Source organism: Zonotrichia albicollis, chromosome 1 (assembly GCF_047830755.1).
Source record: "Zonotrichia albicollis isolate bZonAlb1 chromosome 1, bZonAlb1.hap1, whole genome shotgun sequence".
Lineage (NCBI taxonomy): Eukaryota > Metazoa > Chordata > Aves > Passeriformes > Passerellidae > Zonotrichia > Zonotrichia albicollis.
The window spans coordinates 128,143,842-128,159,690 of record NC_133819.1 but is presented as its reverse complement, the minus strand read 5'-3'; the positions used below and the strand labels follow the sequence as shown (position 1 = coordinate 128,159,690).

Below are 15,849 nucleotides of genomic sequence, written 5' to 3'. Positions count from 1 at the left end.
CCCCACCTTCTGCAATTTTTCTACATGTATGAAATTCCAAAAGAATATGCTATTTGAATTAAAAAGGACCAAAAATATTTTACTCAGGAGCTTGTGACACCATTTTATTGTATTTTGTAGCATTCTTTCCATGACATGCCTAATACAATATTTGTAACCACTACTGAAAGGCTTGTATGAGGGCATTAACTGAACTTACAGCCAAATTTGATAACCAATAAGCAGACAGACAGCTACAGTTCTCATTTTCTTTTTTTTTTTTTTTAAGTGAGCATTTTATGTCCAAAATAGCATCCCAGGATTAGAGCAATCTCACTGTCTGTAACTTTATTATGCTCTAGGTAAATATGAACATACAGTGAAAACCTCACGGCTGAGTGGAAGTCCACAAGCATTTTGATGGAAGATTCATATGTGTCTAACATATGTACATTTTGGTAGTAACACTTGTCATAGCTAAATGCAGATATATTTGTGCTTACAGATGCTTTATTTCCCTAATTTATTTGAAAAACATATACCCCATAAAACTAAAACCAGAATTTGTGGGATTTTTCTAAAGTATATGTCAAAAAGAGGTTTGTGAAGGTCTGGGGTCTGTTCTGCTGCTCCATTTTTTTTTTTGTGTAGGTCATATATAAGTTTTAGTTCTAAAAGTGAAATAATTTCTCTTAAGTGACAGTCGTTTCAGTGTAGGCCTTCCCTGTCAGGTTTCCAAAAATCACCTTGAATGCTAGCCCAATGATGCTAGATTACCAAATTACATATCCTGTGCCATTTTAATGTCCTACACAGAAAATTGTCTCTACCTCTCCCCCCCAAAAAATATCCCAAAGCAAACAACAGCTGCAGAATAAATTTGTTAAGCTTCTACAAATAATCGGCAATACTGGGGAACTGGTGTTTTCTGTACTTTTGAATGGTTGACCTTACATGACCTTTATTTTGTTTCTCTCTTATTCAGGGAGAAAAATTATTTGTTTTCTTATCTGACTGCATCAGGGCTAACTGAAATAAAACACTGCATTACATTGGGGGAAAAAAAACATATCCCAAACTACATATACAGTCTTAGATACCAAGAACTTTACAAGTAATTTCTCTGCTGACACTCAAAACTTCTATCATCATCATGCCTCGTCTTAAAAAACATTAAACTTCTTTTTCTGAGAAAAAATACATGGGGGCAGAGACAGAAGTACTGAATTTCAGAAAGAATTTGTGGATTACTAGTCTGGCAATTATACTTCAGAGTTGACACTCCATTGTGTGGGTCAGTGCAAGGTAGCTCTGCAAATGTGTGCCTTGCAAATGAGAAAAAAAATCCAGTTTGTAACTATTGAGAAACATGATAAGATAGTTAAAACATAGCAAAAAGTAAACATTTACTGGATTATTTAAAGTACATTACTAGAACCAACAGAACATACCTTTAAACATGTATAAAGTATTATACATAAAAATGCATAGATGTACAGTAAATATGTTCATTTATATGTAGACAGAGTAATATGTACACACAGTCTGTTGTGCTTGGGTGAGTCTGAGCAGTGAATCCTGCAGCACGTTGTCTTAAAGCAGTTTTATTTCACAACTGTGTCAACGTAGCAGATGTGAGAACAATGTACATTACCACTCCGTAGGTAAGTCATATCCATTTACTCTTGAAATGTACAAATATAGGAAACAAAGGCCATAAATCCAATTGTACCTCCAAGACTTCCTTTTCCCCCTGTTTATTTAAATATGCACAAGTCCACCTCCTAGTGCTGTGTAGGTTTCTTTCCTTGCCAACATGTTGACCAGGCACTCAGAACAATGTTGCTGATGCACTTCAGGACAACTTCCACTGATCCAACTCAGTGCACTCCTGACCTTGAAGTCTTCAGGTCAAAAATGAGAGGAAAATATAAAATAAAAAATATATAAATAAAGCAAACAAGCTTGTGGGCTTTATTTTCACAAGTTATTTGCCACCAATACTGTCAAAGCAGCTGAATTGTAGTGCATCCATGGGCAGGAACATATAGCAGCTTTTGTGCACTTTGCAAAAAAAAATACATTAAGGAAATTCAAGTCTTTACTGGCTTGTTTTATCTGTTGCTAAAAAGATGCTGTGCTGCTTCTGAGCCCTTTCCATCAAATTCTTTTTCTTCTTTTTTTTGTCCTTCGTTTTTGCTGGCTTTCTCCCTAAAGAAAAAAAAAGGAAAAACAAATAATACCAATGAGTCAAGTAAAGAATCCAGAAGTGACAAAAAACCCAACAAAAACTACTCAGTGGAAGAGAAATTATCAGTAGGGACTGCAATGGTAATGTTGGCTAAAGAGCTTCAATCATCAGTGAAAACAGAAGTTTTCAGTGTGTTACAAAAGGAAGCAGGATCCCTGACTGTCATCACTTGTCCACAGGCACAATTTTTCTGGTATGAGTAACCATGTTGATGCAGGTTTCATTTTTGGCAGGGTAAGTTGCACAAGCAACGTTATGCAAGTGCCCAAGGCCCAGAGCCAAATGAGAATGCAGGCTCCTTACCCACTGGAAGCTGGATATACGCCTTAGACCCTTGTGTAAATTTGTTTGAGTGAGTAATCCTATTTAAGTCATGTCCAACACATCTGTGATTTCAATGAGAAATTTGGCATTACAGCCCAAGAACCTGGTTGGGTGCCATCCTACCTGCTTTGGCAGAGACAGTACCAGAACTCTTGATATTGCTTATTAGTACATTGTGCCTAATTCTCACAGTATATAACTGTGCAGAAAAAAAAAATAATTACATGCTTCTACTATTGAAAGTTCATTGAAAAATAAACAAAATTGGGAAATCACCATCAATTCAGAAAAAAACAATGTTTAAAAGCTTTTTGAATAAGAAAGATTTTCCTGTTTAGCTCTAATAATAAATCAGTGCCCTTTGGTTATCTCAGCAAAGATAGCATGGACAGAAAAAATGTCAGATACAAAGGCCCTCATTGAGCAGCGTATTACCTTTTAAGTATATGCTTAAATCCTATCAAGTCTAGTAGGATTTAAGGAGACGACCAAATGTTGTCGGATGTGAGAATGGTCTGGATTTTCTTGGCAGTATCATATACTAAAATATGTGATCAATGGTAAAAAAATAAGGTTATTAAACTCTAGAAGCGCCAACTTTATAAACTTTCAGGAGCACTTAATGAACTTAAGAAGACAGTAAAAAGAAATTCAAATAGCAGATTACAGAAAAATGTGAAAATGCATTTTTAATCTACATTGTCAGTACTTTATTTATAGGAAAAAGTGTTTGCCAGTCTGGTTTTGTCTTATTTCCATATTGTTTCTTAATTTAAAAGGCCCAAACCTGTGCAAAGAGTTTTTCTCTATTTGATAATAATACTGAATAAATCTGATTATAAAATTATCAAAATTTATGATTCATTAAAAATATGTACATACTTCAGATTACACATTCGTAATACACTTTCTAGGCTACTGTTCTCTAGGAATTATTGGAGTACTTGTGTATAAAACAGGACAGGACATTAAGGTAACAAGCACATGAGTTTAGTCCATATTAAAAATCATAAGTGTCCTTGGGGTTTACTTCTGCTTCTCATTAAAGTCTGGCATTAAAGTTACTATGGCATTTTGCCATTTTTAAATCTAGTTAATCCTACACAATAAATCCCCAGTCCAACCAAGTATTAATCAAAGCAGCTTTTAAGTTAAAACTCTTTAGTAACAGTGTATCTAATGACGAGGGGCACCTAATGAGGTCAGAGGGAAGGAACACTTGACACAAAGTGGCATTACAATAAGGTGGTTTGAATTACAGAAATTTCAATACAATATTTTTTTATGGAATTCTACTGGTTGGTATATTTTAAGACATCACAACTTGGATGAATGTTTTTCTCAACCCTGTATTCTCACTTGCACTTTCAATATGTTAAATATTTTTACCCAAATCTTTGAAGTGCTTATTAAGGAGGGGTAGATGAGGGGAAATAATATGAGAGAAATGACCAATTCTGCTGGTCAATTGATTCTCACAAGACAAGCAGAATCTACAGGAGCTTTACTGGAAATTTCCTACCCAGTTTGCTCAGTGATCTTACCCTCTGGGGTTTTTCACTAAATAGACTAATCAGTAAAAGAAATATAAACTTCAGTGTCTCATCTAGTTTCTCTATGACCTTCTCCAGAGAACTAGATTAATTGCTTACTATAAGTTAAAGGTAGTGAAAGATTCTATTATTTTTCCTCTAAAAACTGTGACTTGAGCTGATAAAACACAGTTGCTATCTCTAGCTAAGCCTTAGAAAGTAGCTCCTGCAATACAAACATCAAACCAAATTGCCAGCACACTCCCCATATGAAATCTTTAAAATAGAAATGAATCGGTCTAGAGCTCAATGATTTGGCATTGCTGTGCAACGAGCACATTGCAATGCTTCTGCTGCTCTGCAGCAATTGTCTCCCTACCTGCTTTCTTATTCCAAGGGACAACAAAGGCTAATTAACTTCTACCTGTGCTGTGGACTAGCTACCCATGCAGAGGCAGCATCCCTGAGCCACTGATAAATGATAGCTTGTTCTTTTGTTAGGAGCTTTTTGGCTGCTCACCATATCTCAAATTGTCCTGTTATGCAGATTAAGTTTCATTATTTTCAGGACAATATTAAACCACAAAGAGAAAATCTAGATGATTTGGTGATGCTGAGAGTTCCAAATTCCAAACGTCATTTTAACCAGAAAACTGAATATAAAAGGTATTTCTTGGGTAACCATCAGTTCCCATACTGTTAGTAGAACATCACAGAGATTAGAGATTAGCAAGAAAAAACTGATTATGAGAACTAGAGTTCAAACAAAGTATGCTGCTGAAGTCCCCATGCATAGCAACTGAACAGAAGTACCTCCTGAACATCTCGTTACAGACATCTTTTGAAGAACATGATGTTTATCCTCTGAGAGGATCTGTGAGCCAAGCTATCCCATTTCCCCAGCTGGAGGGCAGTGGGACGAGGACAGGCAATGGAGGAGACTGTCCCCTGGGGCCAGGATGGCAGCAGCCACCTCTGCTCTGTGCCATGGGTCAGGCTGGGTGCAGTTGGGTGCAGAACCTTCCCCACACCTTGCCATGCTCAGTTCCTGCTCCTTAGAGCAAGAGCCTGACCCCAGGTTTGTCTCTCCATAGGAAGCAGCAGGGCTCTGCCATGCTTGGCTCTGTTGTGCAGTTGAAAAGGAGTGGAATTTTGTAGCAACACTGTATTACAGTCCAGAACCTGCTGTGGCACAGAAAAGGTAATTCCTGATTGAAGCAAATGAGGAGAGTGAGCAAAGGGACTCTGCCTCTTTAGAGGGGTTTTATCACCATCAAACCAGAGGGGGTTTATCACCACCAAAACCAGGCTACAATATTATTGTACAGAACAGAAAGAGACAATATAAGAGAACTGGAGAGGGATTTCTTACAAGGAGGGGCATGTGGTGATAGGGCAGGAAAAAATAGCTTCAAACTGAAGATGGGTTGGTTAAGATTAGATATCAGGAAGGAATTCTTTACTGTGAGGGTAGTGAGGCACTGTTCTTTATTGTGAGGGTAGTGAGGAACAGGTTGTCCAGAGAAGTTGTGCCTGCCCCACCCCTGGATGTGTTCATGGCCAAGGATGGATGAGGCTTTGAACAACCCAGTCTAGTGGAAGGTGTCCCTGCCCATGGCAGGGAGTTCGGAAGTAAATTATGTGTAAGTCCAACCCAAACCATGCTTAAGTCTGATCCAATTACCCTATGAACCTCTCCTGATCAGAAGCAGTATCCAAGCAAGCAAACAATCCATTGCAACTGCCTAGAATCCACAGTCAGCACTGATCTTTTAAGTGACATTACATCTTTCCTGGTGGAAGGATGCTCATCTGCTTGTTGTCTGGCAGATGGCAATGCACCTTGCTACTGCTTCCTGAGTTATAGGTCTCCAGGTTTCATCTTCAATCTTTCTTTTATGACTGCTGTCTTTTATTTTTAAGACTTTAATGCTAGCAGCAAAGGGAACAAATACAAATAATTCATGCTAAGAGCAGGATATCTGAGCACTGTCCAGATATACAGCACGCTGTATTCTTATATTTATTTTAGCTGTGTTTTCCCTTGCATACAAACTAGGTAACTAGCTTTTTGTTGGAAGGCATTTTTTTTATCTCTGACTGTCCAAAAACAGGCTACTCAATTTCTGTATCAAAGTCAGCTCTGAACATGATTTACATCATTTGTTTAGTTCTCTGTAAAGTCATATGTTTACACTGAAATCTATAGGGCCCAAGAAAGATGTGAAATGCAGCTGAATACAGTGTTCAACTTTCTACTAAAAAGAAGCCTTGAAAGCCCAATGTATCATTCTATATCTTGCATTTCTGCACAGGTTATTTCTGTAGAAGCAATACTGTGATTCAAACTATTAATTCCAATTTTTTAAAATTCAGTTTTGCAATTTGCTTTATAAATTACCAATGAGTAAGTCTTTATCTTGTAAGTAACTTATCCCAATGGGTTGTGTCTTTAATGTGTTATTCATTAAACTTTTGTTTTGACCACTTAGTTCTGGTAGGTATCTAGGCAACTAATATGCTATGCAATGAAATATTACAACGTATTTTAATGGCAACATTAAATGGTAATGGTCCAACATAGGTTATCATGCAATTAGAACATGCATTCCTTGAAAAAAACCCGCATTATTTATGCCCAGCAACTGTCCATACACCAAAGAGTAACAGCTACAAAAAAAAAAAAAAAAAACAAAAAGAACCTTAAACTGGATCTTGCTGGGTTATTTTTTTTTCATTTCACGTTGCTTTTGTACCATTTTATCAGCACTCCTCCTACAAGTCATGCACTTGTGTTCAGTTTTCTGGTTTGTCTCATACCCCAAGCTGAAAGATGCTTGGAAATACTGGGTATCCCTTCTGCATGGACCCACCTGGCCAACTGGGGATACACATTACCTGGTTCAGAAGGAGCCTTTATCACCTTCTGGCAGCTGCAAAGGCAGCTTTCTCCAGACGGAATTTGAGCAGCAGATTGCTAACACCCAGGGCAGTCCTGGCCCTCCAGAGTTAAAAGGCAGCAAATGTATTCACAGGGACTCCCAGCCACATTTCTTGAGATTCTGGACTCAGCCAGAGAGCACCAGTTCAGTGCCTGAACTGTCCATCTGGTGTGTAAACACCGCTGCACGTACTGCTGTCCTAAGGAATCCCGTCCATTGGGAGTTTTAGCAGAGAAAGTATAGTGTGCAGCCACATGAGGGCAGCAAATTTAAAACTTTTAATAAAAGGCAAGAAATAAACAACCATCTGCAGTTTTATTTCACTGTGTAATTTCAGCAGTCTTATGTACAAATAAATTTATATTCCCTTAATATTCGCTTCCTTATTTAAAACATTTTTCTCTTCTATTGATGATTACTGAATGATGGGATTTACATGCGCGGGCCTTATTCCCTTCTGGATTTTCATGCACAGAACTTTCAGTACTAGTAGCAAGGCACAGAGGAATCCTAAGGTAAGAGCAGACCCTGCTAAATACACCTTTTATTCTTTCCTCCCCTTTCACTTGTCCTTTAAGGAGAAAAATGCTGCATGTTTGTACATCATGCTCCTACAGACACAGCTCTACCACAGACCTCGTGTACGGCAGCATTTCATCCATATGGAAAGCTAGAAAAGTTATTAGCAAGACATATCACTGAAGGATGGCAACATTAGGGAACTAATGACAGCAGAGGAAAGATGATGGATACTCAATGATTAATCAGTCAATGATGTAATCCTAAGAGAAAGATGGCAGATCACAGAATCATAGAATAGAATAACTAAGGTTGGAAAGGTCATCTAAGATCATCAAGCCCAATCACCAGTAAAGCACCACCATCATGTTTGCCACTAAAACATGTCCCAGTCACAGAATCACAGAACCATTGAGGCACTGGAAAAGACCTCTAAGATTGAGTATAATCAATCACCAGCTTGCCAACTAGATCATGGCACTAAGTGCCATGTCCAGTCTTTTCCTGAACACTTCCAGGAATGGTGACTCCACCACCTCCCTGGTTTAACAACCTTTTCTGTGAATAAATTCTTTCTGATGTCCAGCCTGAACCTCCCCTGGCACAGCTTGAGGCGATGCCATCTAATCCTGTCTCGCTGCCGGGGAGAAGAGCTCGACTTCCACCTGGCTCCAGCCTCCTTCCAGGTAGTTGCAGAGAGCAATAAGGTCTGCCCTGATCCTCCCCTTCTCCAGGGGAAACACTCCCAGCCGCCTCAGCCATTCCTCATGTCAGCCTCTGGAGGAGCCCCCTCTGGTAGAACACTGGTCGTGCACAGACACACAAATGCCTCATCACTTACTTTGCATTTGTGCCACACATTAAGCAACACATAAACACTGACTGCAAAAATCCAAAACTCAAGCAAACAAAGAACTGAGTCCAGAAATTATTCCCAGAAATAATTTATTTCCCAAGGCTTTCAGTTAAAAATTCTGGATACTGAAACTGGCAGAGAAATGCACAAATTGTTAAGAAATCTTATAAACACACACTCAATGGAAAAAAAAAAATCCTCACTGCTAGAGAGTCATCCTCTTCCCAAAGCATGATTTCCAAACCAACACTGACAAGTGGCCCAGAAGAAGGGGACATAGAGAGCTTTAGTACCTTTGCAAACCACAACCCATGGACATCTCTACCAATCTCACCTGCTACTGAATTCATGATAGTTTTCCTAAACTAGCTTGCAGTTGCGGATTTTTTTAATGCCATAGCATTTAGGCTGAAATCGTCTGTGCTCAATATGTGCTTTAGGAGGAATATGATTTGGAGGAAATCAGCCAAAGTAAAATATCTTTTTGGACAAGGAGTGAAAGACATTCTGTCTTGGATGGTGACACAGGAAAAGAACGAAGGTTTAGGAGATGCAACAGAAAGGGTCAAGTGTCAGAAACCACTTCCTCATTTTCCTGGGCGAATTTGTGATGTCATTTGACAAAGTCTTGTGAACATGTATTTGCCTCTGAAGGCAGCAGAAGGGATGGAATGATCACACAGAGTACATCAGCTGCCCACAATACCGTTTCAAATCCCCAAGGACCAGAATGAGTAAAGGTGGATTAACAAACATTTGCAAAGCAATGAAACATGGTAACAACGGGCATCACAAAAAGTAAGGAATCCTTTAATCATTCTTTCTTCATTTGCAAGGGTTAAATAATGTTCAGCAAGTTAGGTCTTACAACAATTACTGAATAAGAATACAAAAAAACCCATAAAATAATTATAGCCATCATCGGAGCAGATAAAAATAAGAAGCAAATGAAGGCACTTCTTCAGCTTTGCAATGCCTGAGTTTGCAAGCTTACTGGTCTTCTTTTATTCTTTTTGGTGTAATACTGGTAGCTAATTGTATAAATATATATTCCAAGTCTAATGAAATTAATAATAGGCTAAGAATTGGAATTCACTTATGCAAACACAGAGTTTGATGTTTTGCATGCATTCTTGTCTATTTGATGCCAGCTTTCCTGATGAAATCAGAAAAATTTCTCTCTTGAGTAAACTTTGCAATTTCTAAGAAACCATTACAAAAGCACTCGGTGCAAAGCTGATTTGAGTGATATCTTACTCAGTTCCTTACACTCAGAACCCTGATAGTTTATTTACAACTTAATTACGTCACAACTTTAGGTAAATTATTGTATCTATCCCAACCAGCACTTAACTTGATGCTTGCATACATTAGACATCAGCTACTGAGATGAAAGCAAATTTAAAATATTCAAAGACTAATTCTTCAACTAAAAGGAATATTAAAATATCTCAAGTTCCTGCATCTAAATCCTGTTAGGTTTTTGTTTTGGCATTTCCATTAAGAAATTAAACAAATTACTACTTAGGAGAAGAATAAGCTGAGTGAGGTAGTCTTTTTCTCCCAAATTACCCATCTATTTTTCATCTGGCCTGAATACAAACTAACTAAGCAATACTATATAATCTGATGTTCTTTCCTGCTGATATTCTTTTCTGGACAATATGCTGTAATCAGACCTTGTCATCTGTTAAAGAAATACTGATTCCTACATAAAGAATGAATTCCCATGTCATAGCCTACTGAAAGTTCAGTAGTCTTTTTCCTCAACTTTAGGGCAAATTAACTGGGAAAAGAGCCATCTTACACAGCTGAAATGCAATGAACTTCCCACAGTGCAGTTTTCCAGCATATACAGCAGATGGCAGTCAGATATGAATGAAAACTGGCTTGCTGTCACAGCATTTCCAGGAATATTATTTGTTATTTGTAGAAGTATATATTCATGAAAGAATATGGAAAGTGAAAGACTAAAAACTTCACAAACATTTTCAGAGAAGAAAGCAAGAATAAGCACTCTTGGGGTAGAGGAAAACCAGTAACCTCAAGGGGACATGGAAACTACAAAACTTCATAGAAGACCCCACGTTTAACTGAATAAACAGATGTTGAAATGTTGGGTGCCACTGTCCCCTCAGTCACAGTTCCATGAAAACAGGCAAGTCTCCACTGCAGCCAAAATGTTTGCCTAACGTAAATTTAGCTCAGAATTCAAACAATAACAATATCAGTTTCATGCATGGTACTCACTATCCTTATCTTAATCAACACCATGTCAGATCAGACACTTTGCAAGCACAGCCAAGCAAATATTTACAATTGAAAGTTTGGGATTTTTTATTTTCCCTCCTTTTACAGAGAAATATAAAGCAAATTTCAAAATAATAAAAAAAATTTATATACCATCAAGAGTATGCAAACACATGTAAATACATTCTAAACCTACAGGCAACATTTATAGCTAAAAACTAATTGGCTTGAACTTCTCTAGGCTCGATTGGATACTAATCTGACTTTAAACTCCTTCTGTTCACTATTTCAAAATATATTCCTTATTTTTCTTCCTGTTTCCAGTGAATTTAATTAATTGTATTTTTATCTTATCATATTTGGGATAAAAAATTAATTTTATTGAAGCAACATTTATTTTTGGCACTCCCAAGGTTTAATTTCATACTGGAAATTGAATTTTATTCAATTAAGGGTTTCTTACAGAGAGGAAGATTATACTGAGAAGCTAATTTTTTTTAGAGATATATTTTCTTCTGTGGAATACTGTTTAGGTATGAAGAGTTAGTCCTTTTTAAATTCCCTGCAAGGATTCAGGTCAAGAACTGAGGAATAAATTTGTTTCAGGATTATTTTATTTTATTTTATTTTATTTTATTCCTTTTTATTCCTTTTTATTCCTTTTTTATAACTGACACAGCTCAGAAATTATTTTTATTATCCCTCATGCCCCTCCTTAATATTGCACAGTAAATATTACAGATGTTCAGGAGGAGGCTAAATTAAACATCTGACAACAAACTGAAGTATAGTCCAGCAGAAAAACTCCTTCTCAATAATAACTGAAAGTGAATATGAATGTATTATTTCTAATATGGTGTAAAATTATTGCCTCATCCTTCTCATGTAGTGCAGAGGGTACCAGGTGAGCTGTGCACCTGCCCTGCTCCCTGCACTCACTGGATTTCTGTTGTCAGGGTGCTCAGGATGTTCCTGTGCCAGCCTGAATTTGGTCAGGCAGTCTCTGCTTATCCATACCCCTGAATGCAGTGCACACCTTTCCCTTCTCCCCAGACATCTGATCAGACCAATGATCCAAATTTAGCTTTGAGGATCCCACACACTGGGGCCGCAGATTTCTCCCTAACAGCGCTAGGCCTGCATTATTAAATCCAGCAGAGCTAGAGAACATCTCCAGACCCCACCTCCACGGCCTGACCTTTGCTCTGGGGCAGCCCTGTCCTTCCCAGAGGAAGGTGTCCTCCCCAGCTCCCTGCCTTGGGAGCCCTGAGCTGGATGGATGTCCCCCAGTGCAGCGCCAGGTCACAGCCCAGCAACCCCAGTAGAGAGGGACTGTCCTTCAGCTGTGGCCAGGCAGGAGTTACAGGATGTTCTGAGTTACATGGCTTTATCCCCAAATGGGTTACAATACCTTTCCTGCCTGCTCAATGAGAAGCACTTTCCCAAGACTATGAGGACCCAATAATTCACACCTGCACACTTTTTCAAAGTCTGTAGATTAAATAATAAATACATAGGCCAATTAGATATTTGTCTCTTTCAGAATGCCTACACTTAATTTAATTGAAAACATGCTTTATTGCTTAAAAATTAAGATGATGCAGTGATTACAAATGAGAATTGGGGTCAAGAGAACCTTTAGTAGGATTTCTTACATAAATGTGAGAAATGAAACATTAGTTTCATATGCTGTTGAGGCTACTAAATTGCTGAAGAAATTTGTCCAATCTAAATCCAAAGACCAGAGAGATGGAGGGTCCAATACTTTGATAATTGTTCCAGTAATTAATCATTCTATCACCAGAATTCCTGTCCAATTCCTAACTTGAACTTTATTATGCTGATGTTATTTCTCATTATTCCTTTCTGTCCTAGATCAGACTTTAGATTAATATTTGTTCATCACCTGAGAAGTTAAACATATGGCAGATTCTGTGCACATTTCTTTTAAGTTTATTTTGTAGCCTTGATAGAATTCTTTTTTATTTGTAACTACATTTTCCAACTGAACCGTTTCTCCAATCTTTTCTATAAAATACAGGTCTCAGTCTGGATGTCAAAATTCTGAAATTTATTTATTTTGCTTCTTCCTTTTTACTAAAGTTATACAGAAAGAAATTGCATTTGAAATTTTTCTCTATATATCATAGTGGACTCAAATGATCTCTTTTGAGAAACACAATTTTTTGGATGCCATTCCTCATCCTGCAGCTATGTTTACCTAGTTCTATAACTCCTTGATTCTTCAGAATAGCTTTACATTTAACTATATGAAAAGCAACTGTGATTGCTTTATGAAGTAACCTACATTTTTCCTTGGGTCTACCCTATACTATAGTTTACCATTATCCTCAGATTATTTCTTTTTTTAAAGATGTTTATGTAACTGACTAAAACTGTAAGGAATGCTTACAGATACATCTAGAGGCCATCACCACTTTTTCCTAGACATCCAGTCAGCAAATGTTTTAATTTTATTTTGTGGTAAAGATAAAAAAAAAATCAATAGATCTATGAATTTCCTGAGTCTGAACACATTCAAGCATGGTAGGGAGACCTGGACATGATTCCTGTGATGCCCCTGTTAGCTTCATTTCTACAGCTGCAAATATTAATCCAAAAGGAACAAACTTTACAGGAGCTTTCCGTATATAATTGTACAGGCTTAGTCTCACAACAAGAAATTCCACTTTTAAAGTAATTATGCTTGGTTAAACTCCTCTGATGGCATGACACCAAACAAAGAAAACCAAAACAACCTGGGCTGGACTTAACAGTATGCCTTTAACACCTTTCACATCAGAAGCTGCAATAAGAAAATGTGATCTGTTAGAGTGGTGCTACAGAGCACAGGTCTGTTATTTATCTTCACTTTTGAAGTGTATGTCTAGGAAAAGCCATCAGAAACATAACTTGAGTATTTTTGGAATGAAATCAGTATTACAGTTACAATTACAATTACAGGGAATGCCCTTTTTCTGAACCCAGCTGCAGCTGCTGGGGACACTTTTGTCCGAGCTCTTCCTCAGTGCCCACCAACCCAGCAACTACTACTCACAGCTTTGCAGGCAGAAGAGGATGCACTAAAATTGTCAGCTCATGGAAGCAAAGTGTGCCTGCAGGAAGGCTCAGCTCCACCCATGCTGCTGGAGACTGGATGGACAGCTGTGCATGTGTGTGTCTCTTCTCCAAACAGCTGTGCACGTGTGTGTCCCTTCTCCAGACAGCTGTGCACTCCCATGTCCCTTCTCCAGACAGCTGTGCACTCCCATGTCCCTTCCTCTGGACAGCTGCAAGAACACCTCATCAAGGCAGTGCTGGCCTCGTGTACAGCAACCACTCCAAATTGAACAAAGGCTTATCTGAACATCTTTTCACTAAACTGAAATAAGTCCATGTCAATAAATTTATCCACATTTATTCACAAGTTTAAATGTGCTAAATGATGACTGTGTATTTCAACCCAAGTGTATCAATGTTTAAGCACATTGTACTTAAAAGCATGTACTTTTTACATTCAGCGCTGTCCAGAGGAACACAACTAAAAAATGCCTTTTTTCCCCTTCCAGAGCTAAGAGAATGGGAATCAATAAATGGTCTGCAGCATCCCTGCTGCAGCAGCCTAGCACTGTAGATTCTCTCAGCACCACAGCAGGCTGTCTTTCCCCTCAGATCCCCCTCATATACACAGCAGCTGGAGACACGCTTGGCATCACATCATATAAGAAGCAATATAATATGGTGTCCATATACATGTGGAGTGGACAAATAGGTTCTCTTCTTATTCTGAGATACATCTGCAAGATAGTACTATAACCTCTACCATCAGTTTCAACAACATGTCAAAACTAAAACTGAAATTTTTCTTGTATAAAACATTTTAAGGTAAATATTCACTGAAAATTCAACTGAAATTGAATTGAAGGAAAATGCATGGATACTTTCTTAAGAAGAAAAGGAAAAAGAATACATGAAATAAACACAGCATGCAGCTTAAAGGCTACTTGCCATAAAAGGCTTTTCCTGACTGGAAGCTACAGTACAGATGTGCTTAAAAAACAGATGTACATCAAAGACTGTTGATTAGAAGCACAGAGAGAAGTAATTATCAGTTTCATTTTTTTAAAAAAAGAAATTCTTTATTCTAATACCAATAAAACCCTAGTATGTACAGAATGATTCTATGGGTTTAATTAACCATATGAAAAATATAAATGCATGCGCTATTCCAGCTCCACATCATCAGATTCTTATGGCTATTTTGGTGAGCTTCTAATGTATGTGAGATCTTGCCTTTATTATTATTTTGTGACAGTATTAGCTGAAATACTGAAACTGTTCAAGATTTTTTTTTTTTTTGCTTAGAAATGCCTGGTGCTACTAATTCTTTGTGCACCAGAGGTATTTCCACCAGTAGATATTGAGGCTGGCAGTCAGAGACTGGAATACAGTACAGCAGCACAAACCTCAATCCTTGCTAAACTGGTGGCCAGCTGCAAGTGCTACACTTTATGAATAAAATCAGTAACCTGATGTGGTGGCTGGCATCCCTGGCCATGGCAGGAGGGTTGGAACTAGAGGGCCATTGAGATCCTTGCCAATTCAAACAATTCTATGTTTATATGAAAACAAACAGAGCAAGAGCACAAGTTTGAACACCATCCTGAAACACTAGCAGGTTTCCTGGCATGTTTCTTGTGCCAACTGTCTTCCAAGAATGCTACCTTCCTGTTTGTCTGTTCTTTGCAAAAGATTAAGAGATGATGAAACATTTACCCAAACCCTTGAGACCTGACTAACTTCAAATTTACAACAGTTTTTCAAGCTGAACAATTTTTACAGATTAGATGCATGAGTGATAAATGCCTGGACTGGAATGCATGGTTCTAAAAACCAGACATGCAAGTTGTGGTTTGACCCAACAGGCAGCTAAACACTGTGCAGCCATTTGCTCACTCCTCTTCAACAGGATGGGGGAGGAGAATTTGGAAAGAGCTGACACTCATGGGTTAAAGACATTCATGGTGATAAAGACAATTTCATGGGACAGAAAAGGAAGGGAAAATAACGATAACAACACCAACACCCATGATGATGATAGAATACGGAGAACAAGTGATGCACAGTGCAATTTTCCAGCCAGTCCCTGAGACATAGCTGCTAGCCACCAGGCAATTCATCCCAGTTTTGTTGTTC

At 38.1% G+C, this 15,849-nt stretch overlaps 1 protein-coding gene across 1 annotated transcript in view; it reads right to left on the bottom strand.

The window, feature by feature from the left end:
- Positions 1-245: 245 nt before the first annotated feature.
- Positions 246-15,849, bottom strand: part of RSPO2 (R-spondin 2) — a 102,529-nt gene continuing 86,925 nt past the window's right edge. The window contains exon 5 of the mRNA XM_074553394.1: positions 246-2,190. Coding sequence (XP_074409495.1) covers positions 2,081-2,190 — 110 coding nt within the window. The 3' untranslated portion in view covers positions 246-2,080. The remainder of the gene's footprint in view (positions 2,191-15,849) is intronic.